Source organism: Phacochoerus africanus, chromosome X (assembly GCF_016906955.1).
Source record: "Phacochoerus africanus isolate WHEZ1 chromosome X, ROS_Pafr_v1, whole genome shotgun sequence".
In the NCBI taxonomy this organism is placed as follows: Eukaryota; Metazoa; Chordata; class Mammalia; order Artiodactyla; family Suidae; genus Phacochoerus; species Phacochoerus africanus.
This window is the reverse complement of record NC_062560.1, coordinates 214,261-236,552: the sequence shown is the minus strand read 5'-3', so window position 1 is coordinate 236,552 and position 22,292 is coordinate 214,261. Positions and strand designations below refer to the sequence as shown.

At 62.7% G+C, this 22,292-nt stretch overlaps 2 protein-coding genes across 2 annotated transcripts in view; both read left to right on the top strand.

The window, feature by feature from the left end:
• LOC125118832 (proline-rich proteoglycan 2-like) overlaps positions 1–22,292 on the top strand; it is a 186,663-nt gene that overhangs the window by 70,161 nt on the left and 94,210 nt on the right. The gene's annotated exons all lie outside the window — the stretch shown is intronic.
• On the top strand, positions 7,159–20,356 carry LOC125118831 (serine/threonine-protein phosphatase 2A regulatory subunit B'' subunit beta-like). Its single transcript, XM_047765659.1, has 13 exons — positions 7,159–7,448; positions 8,141–8,176; positions 9,103–9,258; positions 9,440–9,542; positions 10,472–10,546; positions 11,376–11,462; positions 12,171–12,327; positions 15,352–15,400; positions 15,862–15,951; positions 16,172–16,347; positions 17,171–17,289; positions 17,361–17,467; positions 19,602–20,356. Exons 1-13 carry the CDS (start codon positions 7,159–7,161, stop codon positions 19,744–19,746), a joined length of 1,590 nt encoding a protein of 529 aa, XP_047621615.1. The 3' UTR covers positions 19,747–20,356.

Below are 22,292 nucleotides of genomic sequence, written 5' to 3'. Positions count from 1 at the left end.
CACACACACACACACAGAGTAACTCCACACAGAGTAACTGCACACACACACACATACACAGAGTAACTCCACAGAGTAACTTCACACACACAGAGTAACTGAAAAAAGTAACCCACACAACACACACACACACACACATAAACACACACACAGAGTAACTCCACACACAGTAACTGCACACACACAAGAACTCCCACACACACAGTAACTCCACACACAGTAACTGCACGCACACACAGAGTAACTGTACACACAGTAACTCCACACACAGTAACTGCACACACACACACACAAACTCCACATGCACGCACACACACACACACAGTAACTGCACACACAGAGTAACTCCACATGCACGCACACACACACACACAGTAACTGCACACACACACAGAGTAACTCCACATGCACGCACACACCACACACAGTAACTGCACACACACACAGAGTAACTCCACATGCACGCCACACACACACACACAGTAACTGCACACACACACAGAGTAACTCCACATGCACGCACACACACACACACAGTAACTGCACACACACACAGATAACTGTACACACAGAGTAACCACACACAGTAAATGAACTACGAACACAAATAATGCACACACAGAGTACCAATGCAAACACACACACAAGTAACTGAACACACACGAGTAACTCCACATGGCAACACACACACACACACAGTAACTGCACACACACACACAGAGTAACTCCACATGCACGCACACACACACACACACAGTAACTGCACACACACACAGAGTAACTGTACACACAGAGTAACTCCACACACAGTAACTGCACACACACACACACACAAACTCCACATGCACGCACACACACACACACACAGTAACTGCACACACACACACAAACTCCACACACAGTAACTGCACACACACACACACAGTAACTGCACACACACAGAGTAACTGCACACACAGTAACTGTGCGCACACACACACAGAATAACTCCACACAGAACTACACACACACACACACACAGAGTAACTGCACACACACACACAGTAACTGCACACACAGTAAATCCACACACACACACAGTAACTCCACACACATTAACTGCATGCACACACACAGAGTAACTACACACACACACACAGTAACTCCACACACATTAACTGCAGCACTTCTTGGAACTTTAACACGTAGAGTAGGTAACATTTTATTGTGGTAAAATTCACATAATAGTCTATCAGCATTTCGGCTATTTTAAAATTCAGAGATCTTGGCAGTTCCCTTTGTGGCTTGGCAGAAATGAACCTGACTAGGATCCATGAGGACGCAAGTTCAATCCCTGGCCTCGCTCCGTGAGTTGAGGATCTGGCATTGCCATGGGCTGTGCTGTAGGTCACAGATGCGGCTCAGATCGTGTGTTGCTGTGGCTGTGGAGTAGGCCAGTAGCTGTAACTCTGATTCCACACCTAGCCTGGGAGCGTCCCTATGCCACAGGTGTGGCCCTAAAAAGAAAAAGACAAAAAACATTATAAAAATCAGGTGTTGGAGTTGCTGCTGTGGCACAGTGGGATCAGCAGTGTCTCTGCAATGCCAGCATGCAGGTTCAGTCTCTGGCATGGCACCTGATGTTGTCATACCTGTGGCCTGCGTCACAACTGCCACTCAGATCTGATCCCAGGCCAGGGCCCAGAACTCCATATGCCACAGGGCAGCCAACAAAAAAGAGAAAAAGAGAAAACCCATCTGTTGTTTTCGTAGCCCTGAGTTCCATGTGCTTGTGATTCTCTAAGTACACATCCTTCGTCAGCTGTGCCCGTCTGTATGTTTGCTCTTTTCATTCTCATAACAGTCGTCGGATTTGGAAACGTTTCTAATTTTGGTCCTGTTGAGCTTTCAGATTTTTTTTAACGGAGTTTGTACCTTAGGCAGGAGGTACTGGCAAATCCACGGCCCCTTCATTTCTCAGGTTTTCTTCTACAGGTTAATCCGGTTGGCGCTTCCCTGCAGGTCTGTGCTGCACTCTGATGGCTCATTTGCACATGGCGGGTCTGAGGCAGGGTGTGTTCTGCACATGGAGCCCAGTGGATCTAGGCCGCCTGGTGGGCACCTTGTCCTTCTGCTGCCTGGCCTTGGCCCCTCCTCCAGCGTCGGTCGCCTGTGTATGTGTCCATGTCCCCAGCGTGGGTTCTGCCAGGTGTCAGGCCATGTGTGTCAGTCTTATTTGACACTGTACTCGAGTCCTCTAACCTGTGTCCGGAGTCCCTGTGACACTTTCCCCATGTCCTCTAACCTCTGTGTCCTGAGTCCCTGTGACAGTGTCCCCGTGTCCTCTAACCTGTGTCCTGAGTCCCTGTCAGTCTCCCCGTGTCCTCTCTAACCTGTGTCCTAAGTCCCTGTGAGAGTGTCCCTGTGTCCTCTCTAACCTGTATCCTGAGTCCCTGTCACAGTCTCCCCGTGTCCCTCGAACCTGTGTACTGAGTCCCTGTGAGAGTGTCCCAGTGTCCTCTCTAACCTGTGTCCTCAGTTCCCTGTGACAGTGTCCCCGTGTCTTTTAACCTGTGTACTGAGTCCCTGAACACAGTGTCCCCGTGTCCTCTCTAACCTGTGTCCTGAGTCCCTGTGGCACTGTCCCCGTGTCCTCTCTAACCTGTGTCCTGAGTCCCTGTGGCACTGTCCCCGTGTCCGCTCTAACCTGTGTCCTCAGTCCCTGTGACAGTGTCCCCTAGTCCTCTCTAACCTGTGTCCTCAGTCCCTGTGACAGTGTTCCCGTGTCCTCTAACCTGTGTCCTCAGTCCCTGTGACACTGTCCCCGTGTCCTCTCTAACCTGTGTCCTGAGTCCCTGAACAGTGTCCCCGTGTCCTCTCTAACCTGTGTCCTCAGTCCCTGTGAGAGTTTCCCTGTGTCCTCTCTAACCTGTGTCCTCAGTCCCCTGTGACAGCATCCCCTAGTCCTCTCTAACCTGTGTCCTCAGTCCCTGTGACACTGTCCCCGTGTCCGCTCTAACCTGTGTCCTCAGTCCCTGTGACACTGTCCCCGTGTCTGCTCTAACCTGTGTACTGAGACTCTGTGACAGTGTTCCCGTGTCCTCTCTAACCTGTATCCTCAGTACCCTGTGACAGTGTCCCCGTGTCCTCTCTAACCTGTGTCCTGAGTCCCTGTGACAGTCTCCCCATGTCCTCTCTAACCTGTGTCCTGCGTCCCTGTGGCACTGTCCCCGTGTCCTCTCTAACCTGTGTCCTCAGCCCCTGTGACACTGTCCCCGTGTCTGCTCTAACCTGTGTCCTCAGTCCCTGTGACAGCATCCCCGTGTCCTCTAACCTGTGTCCTCAGTCCCTGTGACAGTGTCCCCTAGTCCTCTCTAACCTGTGTCCTGTGTCCCTGTGACAGGGTCCCCGTGTCCTCTCTAACCTGTGTCCTGAGTCCCTGTGACAGTGTCCCCGTGTCTGCTCTAACCTGTGTCCTCAGTCCCTGTGACAGTGTTCCCGTGTCCTCTAACCTGTGTCCTCAGTCCCTGTGAGAGTGTCCCCGTGTCCGCTCTAACCTGTGTCCTGAGTCTCTGTGACAGTGTCCCCGTGTCTGCTCTAACCTGTGTCCTCAGTCCCTGTGACAGTGTCCCCATGTCCTCTAACCTGTGTCCTCAGTCCCCTGTGACAGCGTCCCCTAGTTCTCTCTAACCTGTGTCCTCAGTCCCCTGTGACAGCATCCCCTAGTCCTCTCTAACCTGTGTCCTCAGTCCCTGTGACAGTGTCCCCGTGTCCTCTAACCTGTGTCCTGAGTCCCCTGTGACAGCGTCCCCTAGTCCTCTCTAACCTGTGTCCTGAGTCCCTGTGACAGTCTCCCCGTGTCCTCTCTAACCTGTGTCCTCAGTCCCTGTGACAGTGTCCCCGTGTCCTCTAACCTGTGTCTTGAGTCCCTGTGACAGGGTCCCCGTGTCCTCTCTAACCTGTGTCCTGTGTCCCCGTGGCACTGTCCCCGTGTCCTCTCTAACCTGTGTCCTCAGTCCCTGTGACAGTGTCCCCGTGTCCTCTCTAACCTGTGTCCTGAGTCCCTGTGACAGTGTCCCCGTGTCCGCTCTAACCTGTGTCCTGAGTCCCTGTGACAGGGTCCCCTAGTCCTCTCTAACCTGTGTCCTCAGTCCCTGTGACAGTGTCCCCGTGTCCTCTAACCTGTGACCTCAGTCCCTGTGACAGCATCCCTGTGTCCGCTCTAACCTGTGTCCTGAGTCCCTGTGACAGTCTCCCCGTGTCCACTCTAACCTGTGTCCTCAGTCCCTGTGACAGTGTTCCCGTGTCCTCTAACCTGTGTCCTGAGTCCCTGTGACACTGTCCCCGTGTCCTCTCTAACCTGTGTCCTGAGTCCCTGTCACAGTGTCCCCGTGTCCGCTCTAACCTGTGCCCTCAGTCCTGTGACAGCGTCCCCATGTCCTCTCTAACCTGTGTCCTGAGTCCCTGTGACAGTGTCCCTGTGTCCTCTCTAACCTGTGTCCTGAGTCCCTGTGACACTGTCCCCGTGTCCTCTCTAACCTGTGTCCTGAGTCCCTGTGACAGTGTCCCCGTGTCCTCTCCAACCTGTGTCCTGAGTCCCTGTGACAGGGTCCCCTAGTCCTCTCCAACCTGTGTCCTGAGTCCCTGTGACAGTGTCCCCTAGTCCTCTCTAACCTGTGTCCTCAGTCCCTGTGACAGTGTCACCGTGTCCTAACCTGTGTCCTCAGTTTCCTGGGACACTGTCTCCTTGTCCTCTCTAACCTGGGTCCTCAGTCCCTATGACAGCGTCCCCATGTCCTCTAACTTTTGTCCAGGGTCCCTATGACAGTGTCCCCATGTCCTCTAACCTGTGTCCTGGGTCCCTGTGACAGTGTCCTCATATCCTCTCTAGTCTGTGTCCTGGGTCCCCGTGACCATGTCCCCGTGTCCTCTCCAACCTGTGTGTCTTCCGTCCCCTTCCTCCCCCCCAATTCTGGTGCAGCGACCACACGAGGGGCTTCTCTGGAGCCTGGTTCGGGGTCTGCGGCGACCGCATCCTGCCTGTCACCACTTCCAATCCCGGCATCTTTCTCTTCTCTGCTGACGCTCTGTCCCCGCGCACAGAAGCTGTTTTCCTGCTGCCCCCGGGGCCCCGCTTCGCTTCTGGCTTTCTGGCCATCACTCTCTGCCGCCATGATTCCCGCTCTGTCCTCGTCTCTGCTGGACGTCACAGCTGAGCTCTCGCTCCAGCGTCTTCACGGGCAGCTCTGTGCGCTCAGCCTGTCTTGCTGCTGATGGGGAGGTGGGGCTCTTAGTGGCCCCCCAAGCCCTGCTGGACCCCTGGCCCCGGGCACCCATATGCCGGCTTGTTTCCCGTTACATTTGCACCTGGTGCAGCGACGCGCGTGTTTGTCGTGTCGTTTCTCCCTTGGCCGACACGTTCCTCACAGACCCACTCTTCTCATGCTCGACACCCACAGCGTTAGACGCGTCTGTGCTCCCAATTCTGGCTTGGGTCTGTCCTGGGCCCCGGGGGACACCGGCCGCTGCCCCTCACCCACTCCCCAGGCTGTCGAGGCTGCCTCTCTGGCCTCTCCACCACCCGCAGGCGTCCTGCAGTTGCGCCCCGCTTAACACCTTGTCCCTGGTGAGCAAGGCCCTGTCGCCCCGCCGCCTGCCAGCCCCGTGTCCCAGGCCATCCCCTGTGCCTTTTACCTCCGGCCAGGGACCGCCACCCGGAGTCTCTCCACACCCTGCAGCCCCTCAGTCTCTGCCTGAACCCTGGCTACCCCCAGTCTGTATTCCTGGCCCATAAACACCACCCACCCCAAACCCTCCACAGCCCTGGGGACCTCCCGGTTCTGGGGCCCTGGCCCTCCTGGCTCCGGGGCCCTGGGCTTCTGTGCCCTGTAGGAGCAGCTCCTGGACTCAGGGACAGACCTGTGGTCATAGCGGGGGTGGGGCAGGGTGTGGGTGTGGACTGGTCTGGGGGTCCCAGGGCAGAAGCTCTGGCCCCTGGACTCGGGGCGCCTCTGCCTCCCAGCACGTAGACGGGCTCTCTCCTGCGTCTTCCCGGCCTCTTGGCTCAGCTTCTTGCCTTGGGCATCAGGGATGTGTCACCCACCCAGCCCCTGCCCACTTCCCGCGGCAGAGAACGGGGTCTGGAGAGGTCCAGTGTCTGACCCTCGTGCTCTCTGCAGTGACCAGCCCCCTCCGGGGCCCACCCAGGGTCGCCTCTTCAGGACACACATGCTCCTAGCACCCTGGAAGATCCAAGGGGGCAGGGGCTCCGGGTCGGCAACAGCGGCAGAGGTCACAGAGCAGCAGGGAAGGTGCTCCTGGCAGAGGCAGTCACAGTGGGGGCAGGTGCTGCTGGACCCCTGGCGCAGGGGCCCGCAGGTTCATGGGCTCCGAGGGGGCACTCGGCAGAGGCCGGGGCGTCCGTGTACCAGGTCGGGGTACTCTTGTAGCACAGCACTGATGACCGTCAGACACACTGTGAGAGCAGAACCAGGCCCACGCCCAGCTGGATGCTGCTGTATTCAGGGCGTGCTGGGGGTGGCTGGCCATCTGGATGGAGGACAGAGCTGGGGGGGGGGTGAGTGGACAGAGAACAGAGCTGGGGGGCGAGTGGACAGAGGACAGAGCCCGGGGGGCTCTGAGTGGAGGGAGAACAGACCTGGGAGAGTGCGAGTGGAGGGAGCGGAGAGTGGGGGGGTGAGTGGGAGGGATGGAGCTGGGGGGGTGAGTGGGGGGAGGACAGAGCTGGAGGGGTGAGTGGGGGGACAGAGCTGGGGGCTCTGAGTGGAGGGAGGACAGCTGGGGGGCTGTATGTTTGGGGGGGCTTTGCAGCACAGGCACACACTGTTTGGGGGGCTTGGGTGTGGCGTATTGGGACCTGGGCACTACCTACCTGCGTCTCCGCGTCCTGACAGGTGCATGCTCGCCTGCACCCTGTCCCCGTCTGTTCCTTGGGCGGCTCCTTGCTGTTCCCTCTACATCTTTCTGCCTCATTTTCCACTTGCCCTGGGCCCTTGTCGGGAAATGCCCGGTCCATGCCTGGTCTGTGGCCCCTAACGGTGCCTGCCTCCAGGTTTTGATGGCAAAGGCGCCCGTTCGCCCACCTCTGTCTTGGGGTTTGGGTGTCTGAGGCCTGTTCAGGGGTCTCCACTTCTGCAGCATCCGGGAGGTCTCCCCTCAATGTCCCTGCTGGAAGGTGTGCTGTTCCAGCGCCCATGCGCGGGGCTGGGACCCCCTGTCTGTGAGTTTGGAGGACCTGGCCTGGGCGACCTGCTGACTCTGGCTGAAGACCATGCTTCCTCTGAGGTGCAGCCGGCTTCGCCTCGAGCTGGCCTTCGGGCAGCGCTGGAGGCTGCTTCTAACCGCCATCCCTTCTGGCCGTGTCTGCCCCTCTCTGCACCCACACCCCTGGCACTGCCCGTCCCTCTGCCCCCGCACACCTGGCACTACCCGGGAGATTGGACACTCCTGTGAGGCTGTACCTGAGTCTTAAACAAGCCGGTCTTTTCTACAAAACCCGCCTCCTGCATGTGGATGAGCTTTGCATTTTTTTTCTTTTTTTTCTTTTCTTCTTTTTTTTTGTTTGCTTTTTAGGGCCGCACTTGTGGCACACGGACGTTCCCAGGCTAGGGGTCCTATCGGAGCTGCAGCTGCCGGCCTACCCCACAGCCCTAGCAATGCCAGATCCTTAACCCACTGAGCAAGGGCAGAGATCAAACCTCATCCTCATGGATGCTGGTTGGGTTCCTAACCCACTGAGCTACAGCAGGAGTTCCCCAGCTTTGCATTTTCATCGGGGGCCAGGTGACGGTTTAGCACCCTGCATCTCCAGTCCAGGAATCAGCACGGCCGGTCCCTCCCTTTGTGGGTGTGTGGTTCCTCCCAGCCCTGCTTTGCAGCTTCCTCCTCCAGACCTCACATTTTCAGGCGTGTCTGTCTGTGGGTTGATGGTTTTATGCTTTTTCTAGGTGGTTCTGGTGGATTGTTCGTTTCTTAATTATTGGTTGCTCGTGTGCGTGTCGGCACATAGCTGACTCTCGCATGTTGTCTGGGATCCAGCAGCTGTGCTGAATTTACTCTGGAAATCTTGCAGACCGCTGCGCCTGTCGCATATTTAGGAGTCGGCAGTTCCCCTCTTTGTCCCTCCTTGTGCTCCCCGCAGGGTGGAGCCTCCCACGTCCCCGTGTGCCGACGGGAGGTGCCACTGGGAGCTTGGCCCCTGTGCGCAGCCTTTGTCCAGGCTCCTTGGTTTCCGGCCCGGCGTCTGTGACGACCTTGCTGCCCACTGAGCCCTGCCGACTGGGTTGGGTAGGGTGTCAGCCTCTGCTCCCGAGAGGCAGGCCAGGTTCCTGTTGCAGGCCCAGGCCGGGGACGTGGTGCCGCCCTTGTCCCTGTCCCCCGGGGTGCAGACGTGGTCAGGGACGTTCCTCCCGAACCTCAGGCTGGGCTCGTGGGAGACGGGGCTGGGTCCAGGCTTTTCTCTGTGGGGACGTTTTAACTGACAGGCCCGGCGTCCCGGAATGCAGATGCACCCAGGTTCTCTGTTCTTAATCGTGATGACACGCGACAGCCACCGTATCGGTCTGTGTCACCGCGGTCATCACGTTTAGCGGCCGCAGGTTGTCCCCAGTGTGCGCTGCCCATCTGTCCAGCTGGCAGGCCCTGCCGCGGCCACCCAGCGTGGGCACGTGCCTTCCTTTGTCTGGTCCCCGGAGCTTTGCTGGGTTCCTGAGTGGTTGGAACCTCTGTGGAGAACGACTTAGCTTTGATTTTCTCAGCTGTGCCTGTGCTGTGTCTTCCTCCCACCATGTGTTGGAGGCAGATGCGCAGAGCGTGGGTTTTCAGCCTCCATCACGCTCAGTGCCAGCGCGGAAGCTGCACAGTCACCTCGCCACTGCTGTGGTCCCCAGGGGCAGGATGCGTGGTCACGGCACCATCCCTAACCCACACGGCCATTTGCGCCCTCGTCTCTGGCCAGCAGAGGACACTGCCCTTCCAGGGTTTGGGACGTGCTCCTGGCTTGGCACACCTGCTGCCATGCTGCCTTTGATTGGGGAGGTGGCAGTGTGACAGTGACTCTCCCGGGACGCCTGTCCTGCCCTCACAGTGGCCCCAGCTATGAAGGCAGCTGCAGGGCCGGGTGCCCCTGACCGTGCCGCCTCTCCCGCTCCCACAGGCCTGTGGCTGCCCGCTCTACTGGAAGGGGCCGCTCTTCTGCGGTGCGGGGGGAGAGCGCACCGGCTCCGTCTCTGTCCACAAGTTCGTCGCCATGTGGAGAAAGTGAGTCCTGGTGGTGTGGGGGGAGGGGATGGTGGCCCCGGGAGTCCCCTGCCGCAGCCCCCGTGTCCCTCCCGGCTCTCCTGCCTGCGCCCGGCGTCACAGAGCACCTGACGGACCCTGAGTCTGGGGAGGGGCCTGGGGACGCGTGTGTGAGGACAGTCTGGCGTCCTGTGTCACTCAGGGTCCTGCAGAACTGTCATGACGATGCTGCCAAGTTCGTCCATCTGCTCATGAATCCCGGGTGCAACTACCTGGTGCAGGAGGACTTCATCCCCTTCCTGCAGGTACGTGCCTGCGGCCTCCTGCCCTCCCTGCTCACGCCCTCCTCCGCTTGGCAGGCGCTCCGTGTCCCGCGTTCTCTGCCGCGCATGCTCTCCGTCCGGCATCCTCCCCGGCCCCCACCCTCGGTCCCCCCCCCCCCGTTCTCCCCCCACCTCCTTGCAGCCGAGCAAGCTTTCCCTCCCCGCTTCCTTCCTGCCCCCACCCTCCGTCTCCGCATCCTTGCCCTGCACACCTGTTCCCCCCTTCTCACAGAGGCGTCCCCGTGTCTGCACCCCACCTGGCGGGGAGTCCGGTTCTCTGACTTTGGGGCCGCCTCCCCCAGAGCGGGTCCGCTCGCCCCTTCGTCCCGTGCGAGGCAGGACTGTGCAGGCATCACTGCCCAGCCCTTCCAGGGTGGCGTCCGCAGGGGATCAGCCCCGCGGGGCTGAGGTTTCCGGGAAGCAGGGGGTGGTTTATTTGGGTGGAAGAGGATGGCAGACGACTCTCCGTTACGTTACTGTGTGTTCCGTTATGTGTGTGTACATAATACACCCTGCCCACATGGTTCCAAGAGAAAGGGTTTCAAAGCCTGCGGGGGTTGCAGTTTTTATTAGATGAGGATATTTCAGATTGGCATTCTCAAGCTTTGCGATGGGCTCGCGTGTCAGTCCCTCTGTTCCCAAGTCAAGTTCCCCTTGCGTGTCAGGCCCTGGATTTACATGTGAAAGGCGGCGACGGCAGCTTTGGTGTGACCCGTGGGGCGCGCGCTTGTCCTGGCCACACGCTCCTGCGCAGTCCCTATGGGCTGGGATTCCACAGAACCGCGAGTCTACACCGACTCCACCGGAGCTGCTCTGTGGCCGGCGGTGTCCAGGCTGCAGGGTGGACACGTGTATGCTGGTCCCCGGGGCGGGCGGTGCATCTCAGGGCGTGTCCTTGTCCGCTTGTGCAGGACGTGGTGAACACCCACCCCGGCCTGGCCTTCCTGAAGGAGGCGTCCGAGTTCCATTCCCGCTACATCACCACCGTGAGTACCGCGTGGGCCCTGCTGCCCGGCTGGGTGGGGGCAGCAGCGCTCCAGGCCCTGCGTCCTCACCGTGAATCGGGGTCAGGCGTCCTCACCACGGGCCTCTTGGGCAGGCAGCCGCCACCGCAGCAGCCATGGCAGGCAGGTGTCGCCCAGAGACCCAGTGTCTTGCTCCTGGGCAGGGAGGGATTGAGGGCACCTGGGCCTGAGGGGGCTGTACCTGCGGGAGGCCCGCACTGACTTAGAGCCTCGTGCTCCAGGCAGGGGCAGGTGAGGGGAGGCGACAGGTGAGGGACATTGCAGGGAGAGGAGGGGTCTAAGTGGGGAATCCCCCCATCTGGGGCCAGAGCTGAGCCCCATGTCCCGCGTGGGCCTCCCTGGGGGGGGAGGGGGAGGGAGGGGGGAGGGGAAGGAGAGGGATCACGCTCTGGCCTGAAGTTACTGCTTCTCATCCACTCGTAAGTTCAGTGTCTGTGGAAGGTTCAGAGCAGGTTTTAAACCAAAGCCATGGAAGGGGGACTCAGGCTTGCAGGAACTCCGGTCCCCACCGTCGACTCAGGAGTGACCCCCTCAGGCATTTGCCCACCTACCCATCCACATGGGGCAGGGACAGCTTCTCCCGCCACCCGTGCCTCCTCCTGCAGCCAGAGGCAAGACCAGGTCCCAGAGCGGTGATAAGTGGGTGGGGGGGTGGTGCCCTCTGCTGGCCACGCGGTGTCCTGCAGCCCAGGGTCCAGTGCTCCCCCTGAGGCCAGAGGGCACAGGGAAGGTCCCCGTGGGGCCCTGCAGCCCCGCAGTGTACGGCGGTCAGCTGACCACTCTCCTACAGGTCATTCAGAGGATCTTCTACACCGTGAACAGGTCCTGGTCCGGGAGGATCACCTGTGCAGAACTCAGGAGGAGCAGCTTCCTGCAGGTGGGCAGCTGGCCGGTGGGGGGACTCGTGGCCCTCCCCGCTCCATCGCGTCATCACCCTGCGTCCATCCGCCCACCTCCCCCTCGTCCATCCCTGCGTCCATCTACTCACCCACCGTCCACCTCTCCCCGCCCCCATCCTCAGCATCCCTGCGCCTCCGCACCCATCACCCCTCCCTCCATGCTCTCAGCCATTCGTTTACCCATAATCCATCCCTCCACCCACCTCCCCATCCTCCCCCCACCTATTCGCCCCCCACCGCCCATCCTGCATCCATCCTCCTCCGTCACCTGTTCATGCGTCTTTTCTTCTTTTCATCCGTCCTTCCTCCCACCCTAACGTCTTCCCTTCATCCTGGATCCAAACCTGCATCCTCTACTCATTTATCCAGAAGGCAAGCCCCCGCCACTGGGGCGCCGGCCCCTCCCTAACCTGGGGCTGCGGGTGGGGCATGTCAGCAAGGTTGGGGCCACCTCTCCTGCGTCACCAGTGTCCACCTGGGAGCCTTCGCCCTGGGCTGCACGTCGTGGCGGTCAGGTGACGGCCCTGACAAAGGTGCGGCCCCGACGCGGTGCCGTGCTCTCGACCCTCCACCCATGAGCCCTCCCTCACGATACGAGGGTCCTGGGGTCCCCCCCTGCGGGAGGCCTGCCCACCTCGGATGCTGCCTAGGGTTCTGGCTGCAGCATCCTGGGTTTGTCCTGGCAGAATGTGGCGCTGCTGGAAGAGGAAGCGGACATCAACCAGCTGACGGAGTTCTTCTCGTACGAGCACTTCTACGTCATCTACTGCAAGTTCTGGGAGCTGGACACCGACCACGACCTGCTCATCGACGCGCAGGACCTGGCCCGGCACAATGACCACGGTGAGTACGCGGCCCCCGGCGGGGGGACACTGGCCCCGTCCCCTCCAGGGACACCAGCGTGGCCGCCTCCCCGAGCGCCAAGGACTGACGCTCCATACTGCCCTCCGGTCACCTCCTGCAGCCCGGCCCTTCCAGGACACTCACTGCAGGACACGTGGGGGACAGGGACACAGGCAGAACATGCGGGGAGCAGGGCAGATGCGGGACACGGGGCAGGACATGAACTGAGTGGGGCAGACGTGGAACACATGCAGGACACGCAGCAAAGGAGCGGACATGGGACATGCGGGGAGCAGGGCAGATGCGGGAAATACGATAGGACACATGGGAACAGGGTGGACACGGGACACGGGTGGAGCAGGGCAGATGTGGGGCAGGGGCGGGCAGGTTTCTGCACACCCGGCTCCTGCCCCACCCCCACCCAGGGCCCTCGGCTTGTCCTTGCATGGGGGCCTCCCCACCGGGGCCCCTGTGGGTGCAGCTCTGAGCATGGTCCCTGCTCTGCGGGGGAGCAGACGCCTGTGTGCAGTGGGGGGGGGGTCACGGTGTCCCCGCTGCGCACTGCCCTCCCCTCCCATGTTGCAGCCTCCGGTGGGCCTGTCTGCGGGTGGACGTGCAGGGTGAGGGCGCCACATGGGGCACTTGGGTGGGGCCGGGTGGCACCAGGCTGTGCCTGTGACAGCCCGGGGGTTGCGCTGCAGGACAGGGGAGCAGAGCCGTCTGAGGGCTTTCGCTCTGGCCTCCGCGTGCGGCCCGTGAGCTCTCGTTGCTCCGGGCAGGGGGCCCGGGCCGGGGCTTCAGGGCCTCACTGCAGCTGCAGCGGGGACAGGCGGCCGTAAATACCTTCTTAGCAGAGGCCCCCACCTCCCAGCTCCGGCTCCAGAGCACAGGTGCTCAGCGTGCAGACGCGGGATGCAGTTGAGGGCGCCGTGGGCCCATCTGGTAGAGGGTCTGCTTGTGCGGGGCGTCTTCAGCTGCTTAAACCTGCGTGTCGCGATGTGATGGTTTCTTTCACGTCCCTTCACCTCGAGCGTGGTTCTCGGTTCTCCGGCATTTGTTGTATTTGTGGTTGGTGTGTCCCCGCTGTCTGCTCCCCGTCTCTGGGTCTCGCCTGGTGAGGCTCCCGCGGCTGAGGGTCCTTCTCAACCGCAGCCCTAACGTGGCACGTGGTCTCTGCTCTGACCCGAGCTGCGGACTCGGCGGGAAGTGCCCCCTGGCGCAGGGTGGAGATGGCCCCCGGCCCCACGGCCCCTCTCCAGCCACCCACGTACCTGGGACCTCCTGTCCATTCCGTTGAGGCCTCACGTCGGGGGCTCTCGTGGGGACAGTGTGGGGAGCTTGTCACCATGCAGGGCTGGGAGCTGGTGGCGTCGTGGGCTCGTCTGTCCTGGTAACACTAGTGATGGGACAGGACATGGCAGCTTCAGGGACAGCCCCGGGCGGACACATACGCCTTGACGCATCCCATGCGCTTGGCAAGCCTGAGTCCTGCCCGAGGCCCAGCGGGGTTGTCTCACACCAGGGAGAGGAACACGCAGGGGCCTCCGTGTCGTCAGCCCACTGATCCCGTCGTCAGATCACTTTCCCTCTGGGCCCTTTTACTCTTTCCTTCCCCGTCAGCTGTCCTGTCCCCTGGGGCTGCTGTCGTGGTGGAGGTGGGGCAGGGCTCCCACGACGGGAAATGACCCTCCAGTTCCGAGCTGGACGTACAGCGTCGGTCCATCACCCGGGAAGGGGTTACCGAGGCGACTCGAACAGAGCACCCAGACTGGGTGGAAAACACCCCAGACTCCCAGCCCTCACTGCGGCGCGCACGGCGAGCACGGGCGTCCCTGCCGCTCCAGGACACAGGTTCCATCCCGGCCCCGCGCAGTGGGTTGGAGGATGCTGCCGCGCTGTCGCTGCCGCTCTGGTCACAACCGAGGCTCCGATCTGATCTCTGGCCCAGGAACTACTTGTGCCGTGGGGCAGCTAAACCAGAAAAAGGGAAAAACAAAAAAATCCCATATTCATCCTCTCCCCTCCTGAACACCAGAGGTCAAGGGGGCCCAGGGCCGCGCTCCCTCCAGAGGCTCCAGGGAGGGTCCTCCCTGCCTCTTCCAGCGTCTGGGGGCTCCTCCCGTCTCTGCCTCCGTCTTCCCGTGGCTTCTCCTCCCCTCCTCTGGGTCTCCGCTTCTGTCTCTGAGGAGGACACTGTCCTTGGAGGGAGGGCCCCCCTCACCCAGGAGGACCTCCTCTCAGATCCCTCATTTCACATCTGCGCAGACCCTTCTTCCCACTAAGGCCTTGTTCACAGACATGGGGTCAGGACGTGGCCGTGTCTCTTGGGGACCCCTGTTCACCCTCGAACACCATCCAGTCACTTCCTTACCCGTGACCTTCACGGAGCCCGGATGAACGGGCAGGAAAGAGACTGCCTCTCTACTTCCCGGTTTTTGTGGCTTCATGCTTGGTGTGGGCCAAAAAGTGTCCCCAGAATCCGCAGGATGAAGCCCTGGCCCCCAGGACGTCAGGACGGGGCTGTGTTAGGGGACCGGGTCTTTCAAGATGAGATGGAGATAAATTGGGTGTGGGGGGGTCCTGATCCCCCAGGACGGGGGTCCTTAGACGAAGAGGAGGTCAGGACGCAGACACGCACAGAGGGAGGGCCGGTGAGGACGCGGGGAGGAGACGCCGTCGACAGGCGCAGGAGAGCGGCCTGCGTGGGGACCCGCCCGCCCGCGCGTCTGGCGCTTCCTGTCCTCACCGTGGCCGCACGGACTGACTCGGCCTCGTCCTCTCTCCTTCCCCGCCGCGTGTGAGTTGAAACGCGCTTGTGTTCCGACCCCGGTCGCGCCGGGTGTCGGGAGCAGAGCCCCGGCCGAACGCGTGTGTGCTCCTTCCTCGCCGTCCGCTGGCCAGGCGCCCCCAGGCCGGCCTCTGCCCCTGCGGCCCAGGGTCCTGGGAGGCGCGAGCAGGGGTCGGGCCCTGAGGTTCCGCCCTGCCCGAGGGTGCGGGCGCTCACGGCCCCGTCCTGCTTCGCAGCCATTTCCAGCAGGATGATCGACAGGATCTTCTCCGGAGCCGTCACGCGGTACGTCTCGGCCCCGCTGCTCTGCGCCTCCTCAGGGCTGTGGCCGCTTTCGCGCTGCGTCCACCTCTGCCGTTCGCCGCCCACGGGGGTGGCACGTTCAGTGCCTGCCAACGTCACGTGAGGTCACGGGGGGGGGGGGCACGGGCCTCTGAGGCCCGGAGGTGGCGGTGGCGGTGACTGTAGCAGTCGCTCCTGTCCCACCTGGGGGGCCGGGGGGACCCTCTCTGGTCACGTGGTCCCTCTCAGGCCCAGTAGGAAGGGAGTGTAGGATGGGGTGGGGGCAGGTGGGGGTGGAGAGATGAGGGGTGGGGGCAGATGGGGGTGGGGCACGTAGGGAGATGGGGGTGGGGAGATGGGGGGAGGGGGGAGGGGTGGGGAGATGGGCGTGGTCAGATGGGGGGCAGGGACCATGCTCACGTGCTTCTCCCTGACGTGGTCTTGTGTCTGAATTCCATGCCCAGAGGGAAGAAGGTGCAGAAAGGCGGCAAGATAAGCTATGCGGACTTTGTCTGGTTTCTGATCTCAGAGGAGGACAAGAAGACCCCCACCAGGTAGGTGATGGCCACGGCCCTGGGCTCCAGCGGCGAGGACACTAGGAGGCCGGGGGGGTGGGGGGGGGGTGGGGGGGGGTGGGCAGTGAGGGCACCCCAGGGCTGTCTGGGCCAGGTCACTCGAGGGGGTGCAGGCTGGGTTCCCGGCTTCCCTCAGGGTCGGTCCCAGGTTCCCACGGGGCCGTCCCGGGCAGCCACGCTGACGGTGTCCATGCGGCAGCATCGAGTACTGGTTCCGCTGCATGGACCTGGACGGGGATGGGGCGCTGTCCATGTTCGAGCTGGAGTACTTCTACGAGGAGCAGTGCCGCAGGCTGGACAGCATGGCCATCGAGGCCCTGCCCTTCGAGGACTGCCTCTGCCAGATGCTGGACCTGGTGAAGCCCCAGAGCGAAGGTGCCACCCAGAGGGGATGCCCCGGGGAGGAGGGGGACAGCCCTCTGTGAGGGGTGTGAGGGCTCGGCCCACTCGGGGAACGGCTGACCCCACTCTGTGTCACTGATCAGGCGAGGGGGGGGCCTCAGGAAGGTGGGCAGGTGCCCAGGGCAGGGCGGATGTCTCACGTGGCCTCACCTGCCACCCAGGCCAGGTCCTGGGGTGGACGGGACCCTGTGTCCCAGCCTCCTCACTCCCTCTACCCTCATTTGACAGGTCTGGTCCTGGCCTGGGAAGGTGGACCCCCATCCCCCAGCCTGTGCTCCTTCATCTCCCAGTGGGGAGGCCAGGTCGGGCCCTGGGTGTAGGGTCACTGAGGGTCAGCTGCCCTTGGCTCCCTTCATCCCGGTCCTGTACTCTCCCCCTCCCCCTCCTGGTGCTGGGACCCCGGTGTGGGGTTCATCTGGGAGCCAGGGGACCCAGGACACCGTCTGAGGTCAGAGGGAGGTGCTGCCCCCACTCGGACGCCTTGGTTGGGATCCTGGTCTCCGGACTGTCACCTAGGGACCCCCGTGACTCTGGGCTCCTCCCTGTTCCGTGTCTGCGGTCCCGGGCAGCTCCATCTGGCCCTCAGACGGTGGGCGCGTGGGCAGAGTCTCCTCCTGAGCCACGCGCATCCTAGGACACGCAGGGCCCCCCAGTGCTGGGCTCGGTCCCCCTGCCCCAGGCGTCCGTCCAGGGGAACAGCCTCACCGGTGCGGGTTTGCGGCGGCGTGTGCCTCGCTCCCGCTGGCACCGGCCTCTGACGCGCATGCGCGGCCGTCTTCCCCCCCCCCGCCCGCAGGGAAGATCACGCTGAGCGACCTGAAGCGCTGCAAGCTCGCCGGCGTCTTCTTCGACACCTTCTTCAACATCGAGAAGTACCTGGACCACGAGCAGAGAGAGCAAGCCTCGCTGCTCAGGGTGAGTGTGGCGGGAGCCCCGGGGTGCCGCCGCCCCCCGCGGCCCGCGTGACCCGCGTGCCTTCTCCGCAGGAGAGCGACAGCGAGGGCCCCGAGCTGTCCGACTGGGAGCGCTACGCGGCCGAGGAGTACGACCTGCTGGTGGCCGAGGAGGCGGTGGGCGAGCCGTGGGAGGACGGGTGAGTGGCCGCCGAGTACCTGGGGAGCAGGGAGGGAGGGGGCGGGGGGGGGGGATGGGACGGGGAGGGAGGGAGCGACGGAGTCGGGGACGGGACCCGGAGCACAGACAAGCACGTGCAGCTATCCGGTTGGGGACACTTCCTCTCCTGGCGCTGCTGCACAGAGCAGTCTCGCCCTGGCCTCCTGCGGCCTGTCGGGCTGAGGTCACGCCCCTGCTGCGCCTTCTCCCTCGTGGCTGTTCTCCTCCTCCTGAGTCTGGGGGGGTTCTTTCCGCCGGATGCAAGGGCTGCAGGAGCTGGGTGAGGAGTGAACATGGCCCCCTGCCTTGTGGCTCGTCTCTCCATTTCCCCGAGGCCGCCTCACTGTTGGTGAGCTGCCGTTTGTCAGCTTTTGCTCTCACGGGCTCTGCTCTTGGTGTGAGAAGCCAGGGCCTGACTTAAAGCCACAACACCTCGTCCCGCAGTCTCGGGTGTTTCCAGTGTACCTGTGCGTCTCTGATCTGCTGGGGTGACCTTCCCTGTGGGGTGCGAGGTCTGGCCCAGCTGCTCCAGCGCCAGCACCAATGAATGAAGCCACCAAACCGTCCTTGTTATTTTTAATCAGCTGACCGTGTGCGAGGTTGTCCCTGAGCCGATTCCTGTGTCTGTCCGCCAGCGCAGCACCGCCTGGGCCACCGTGGCCTGTGGGCAGTGGAGACTTGTGGCAAGGCCTCCCTCTGGTCTTGCTCAGAACCCTTTGGGTCCCTCCCGTTTCTGCGGCTTCCGTGTGAGCCGTGGGTTCAGCCTGAGGTCCCAGGAGTAGCCTCGGGGACACTTACTGGGCTGGGCCGTCTCCGGGGGGTGAGAATCGGCCTGTGACCGCTGGACCACTTGCGAGGCTTGGTCTCGGGACCATCTGTCCCCCGATCAGTGGGACCGTCCTTTCCCCGGCCGCCCGGTCCCGCTTTGTGCTGCTCGGCGGGAACCGGCCATCGCATGCCGAGAGCCAGGGCTCTGTTCTCCAGGGTGGTGTGGCTTCCTCCGCTTCCATGTGGACGTGTAAGAGTGAGCTTGTCTGCTTCTAGAACACGTTGTGCTGCAGCTCTGAGGACTGCGTGAGGCCGGTGGGGACAGTGGAGGTCGTACTGACCCGGAGGTGTCCGAGCCGCCGTGTGCGCTGTCTCTTCACGTCTCCAGCCCCCTCTCCCGGCGGCGGTGGGTGGTTTTCGGTGTACTGGTCTTTGCGTGTTTTGTGAGCTGTGAACCGCAGGATGTCACAGCTTGGGGACCGCCAAGGCTCCGTTAGCGTCTCCATCCTGGGTCTTCCCTGGCGCCGCGGAGACGCTTGGTCCACGCGTCTTCTGTTTTATCAGGGGCACTTGTTAGGTTTCTAAGGTGTTTTCCACGTTCTTGGCGTTTTCCTAGTGGCAGCCGAGGTCCCTGTCAACCTGGGGCCGTTCTTCCCCGCTCTGTGGGCGTCGTCTTTCTTCCTGGCCGTGGCTTCCTGGGACACCCAGGATGACCTTCAGTGAACGAGATGACCGGAGGTGGCCTGGCCTCGGCCCCGTCTCCGGTCCGGAGGCCCCTTCTCTCCCCGAGATGCACGGTGCCCGCTGTGGGGTTTTGTCAGGGTCCTGCACCAGCGTGAGGGTGTCTGTTTGACGCCAGTTTGTGGAGACGCTGAATCCTGAATGTGGTCAGGCGCGTTGGCCACGCGGCTCCGGGTCTGTCGCCTGCGGATTCAGTGAATGGTGCTGAGTGAACGGGCCTCGCGTCCCCTGGCCAGCCCGGCCGCGATGCAGGGTCCTTTCTGGATGTTCTTGGCGTCTGCCGGAGACACTGTCCTGTTTTGGGTGGGGGTCATGCTGGCCCCTGGTGACCACCTTGGCTTCCGGGTTATGGCCCCTGGAATAGCGGCCCCCCTCCTGCTGTTTTCTGGAAGAGTTCGTATCAGGGACGTGTCCTTTCCCCCGGGTGGCAGGATTCACCAGGGAGGCCTCTGGGCCCAGATGCCACAAGCTCAGAGTTGCAGCGGCCGAGGCCACCCGTCGTGGAGCACAGGGGGCCCCTCGAGGCTCTGTGGGGAACGCCTCTGCTCACCTGAGCGCAGGGGGTGCCCGGCCCGAGTGCATCCTCACTGCACCCCTCCCTGCAGGTACGAGGCCGAGCTCAGCCCTGTGGACCAGAAGCTGAGTGCGCTGCGGTCTCCGCTGGCCCAGAGGCCCTTCTTCGAGACGCCGTCCGGCCTGGGCACCGTCGACCTGTACGAGTGCGGGGATGACGACCTGCAGCCCTCGTGACCCGCCCGTGGGACGTCCGTGCGGCCCGCTGGAGGCAGCGGCTTCTGCGTCGAAAGCAGACTGTTTGGTGGCTGAGCTGTGTCTTTTACAGAAAGTGAAGTGCGTTTGACAGAATGATAGTTGTTATTTATTCACGCGGAAGCTGGTCGGAGGCGGGCACGGAGGCGCGTGTCCCACCCGTCCGGGAGGGGCCAACGCGCACACAGGAACCCGGGCCTGGCCTGGGGGCCACCCACGTCCAGGGCGTCCCTGAAGATGAGGACGGCCGCGGCCCCGCTGGCCGGCTCTTGCGTCCCGGTGTGTGGAGGCGCCCCCTTGTCCCTGCTGACAGCCAGCCCCGGAGGGGACCGGGCTGCTGTCCCTCGGGCTGGTCAGCGGGCAGGGGCCTGCAGGTGGGCGGTGGTTGTCAGGAACATTCCAGGAGCCCCAGAAGCTTCCGTCCTGCACGAGCGTCCCCGGGAGGGCACGCCACCGCCACTGGGAGCACCCACGCCAGCTTCTGTGAACGTTGTTGTGTAAATGTACAAGACATGTAAAGTTACCTTTTATTTGCCGTGCAGAGCTGTTTAAAAATGTTTTATGAGATCACGTTTGTATTTTCAAATAAAGAATTTACAGATTTTCAGCCACAGGCTCCGCTGACGACAAAACCAGACGGAGCAGCAGGAACGCTGGACGCAGTTTGCAGGGTGACGGATGGCAGTGTCACCGTGGGGGGGGGGCCCACAGGGGTGTGGCCCTCGGGGGCAGGGAGCCAGCCGGGCGTGGGTCACGGGTGCTGGGCCCGAGGGCTCCCAGCAGCCTGACCCTCCTGGGCCGCGCAGCCTGAGCTCTGGCCCCAGGTGCTGACACTGCCCCCGCGGCCGGCCTCCTGCGGTCCCGTCTATCTGTGACAAACAGCCCTGCAGACAAACAGGGACAGCCTGATACCCACCCCCATGCCCCCCGGCACCCCCTGCTCCAGGAGAGCCCGGCCTCACGCATCCAGGGGGAGGCGGCCAGTGAGCCCAGGGCACAGGGCAGTTGGTCTAATTAAATGGCCACTGCCCAGACCTCGGGGAGCGAGTCCGTCTGTCTTGCAGCTGGGCTCACGGCGCTGGACACACACTGCTCCAACAGCAGTGCTGGGGCCCCGCAGGTCCGCCCAGCACCCTGCGCTGAGCATCGTGGACGGGATCAGAGCTGTTCTGGAACCTGCCTGCCCAGCTCAGCGGTCAGTCAGCAGGAGTGGGCACCTGGGTAGGTCCTGTATCAACGGTCACATGCCCCGAACCCCGTACAGGATCAGATCTGCACACGTGGATGACGGGCCATCGCCAGCCCCTCAGTCCGGGCCTGGGTTGTCCACATGCAGAGGCTGCCATACACACGGATGTGGTGGCAATGCCCCCCACAGCTGTCGGGGACCCGAGGACACAGGGGCAAGACCCCGGAGCAGGGCCTTCCTGCGGGCCGGCCACACTCCTGCCCGGAGCCCCTGGGCTGGTGCACGGACCCCACAGGATTGGGTCTGCACAGGGCGCCTACCCCACCAAGGGCCGCCCCAATCCACCGGCCTCCCTGAGAACCCCGCTCCAGCTCAGGCCAGGGGGCTGGGGGGCTGATGCTGCAGGCAGGAGCCAGGACGGGCACCGAGGACCCCAGGGCATCCCAGACCCAGTGCTCTGAGCCGCTCAGGTCCAGGCCTGGAGACGCACCCGAGATCCTGCAGGAGCTCAGAACACCAGGGTGGCTGGGATGGGGAGGGCATGACAACCAAGCCAACCGCCAGGTGACCATCCCCACAGTGGCCCCAGGTCACTGGCGAGGGCTGAGCCTCTGGGGAGAATCCTGGCCAGAAGCCCCCTCCATTCCCCACCCCAGGCAGAGGCAGAGGTCACCTGGAGACCCCGGCCTAGGGGTGGGGGCAGGAAGAGGCAGCCCCTTGGGCCCCCCCATCCCCTGCAACAGCCGCTCCAGACCCTCCAGCGTCCCTGCAGCCGTGGCCCAGAGGCCCCTGCCCCCGCCGTTGGGATGCACCCACCGGGCTGGAAGGCTCCATGACGACGTCTTCCTCGGATGAAATCTGAGTCCCTAGAGACAACCGTGTCACAGACCCTGCAGGGAAGAGTGGCCAGTCCTCCCCTCAGGAACAAGCCAGGCTCAGGGCGGCCCCCGCGGGGCGCATCTTCATCAGACTCAGTCCCTCCTGAGAGGGAACGTGGAAGGAGACCGCCTGTTTGCTGGTGGAGGAGAACGAGAGTGCGGAGCCTGATACACGCTGATGGAGGCCCAGCCCCAGGACGCTGGCGCCCAGCGGCCTCTCTGACACCCCCTGAGCCCCCGCTCCTGAGCTGCAGGCCTCTGGGCGGGATGGGCGGAGCCCACGTTGCCCCTGGAGCTCTTTGCACCGAGCCAGGGGTCTGCGCACATCCGCCCACCCACGGAGCAGCCGTCCCCGCCCCTCATCGCCAAGACCCAGGCAGGGTCCTTGCACCAGCGGCCAGAAGGGCCTGCCCAACCTCGGGGCTGCAGCCACCCCAGAGCTCCACCTGTCCAGACAGGGT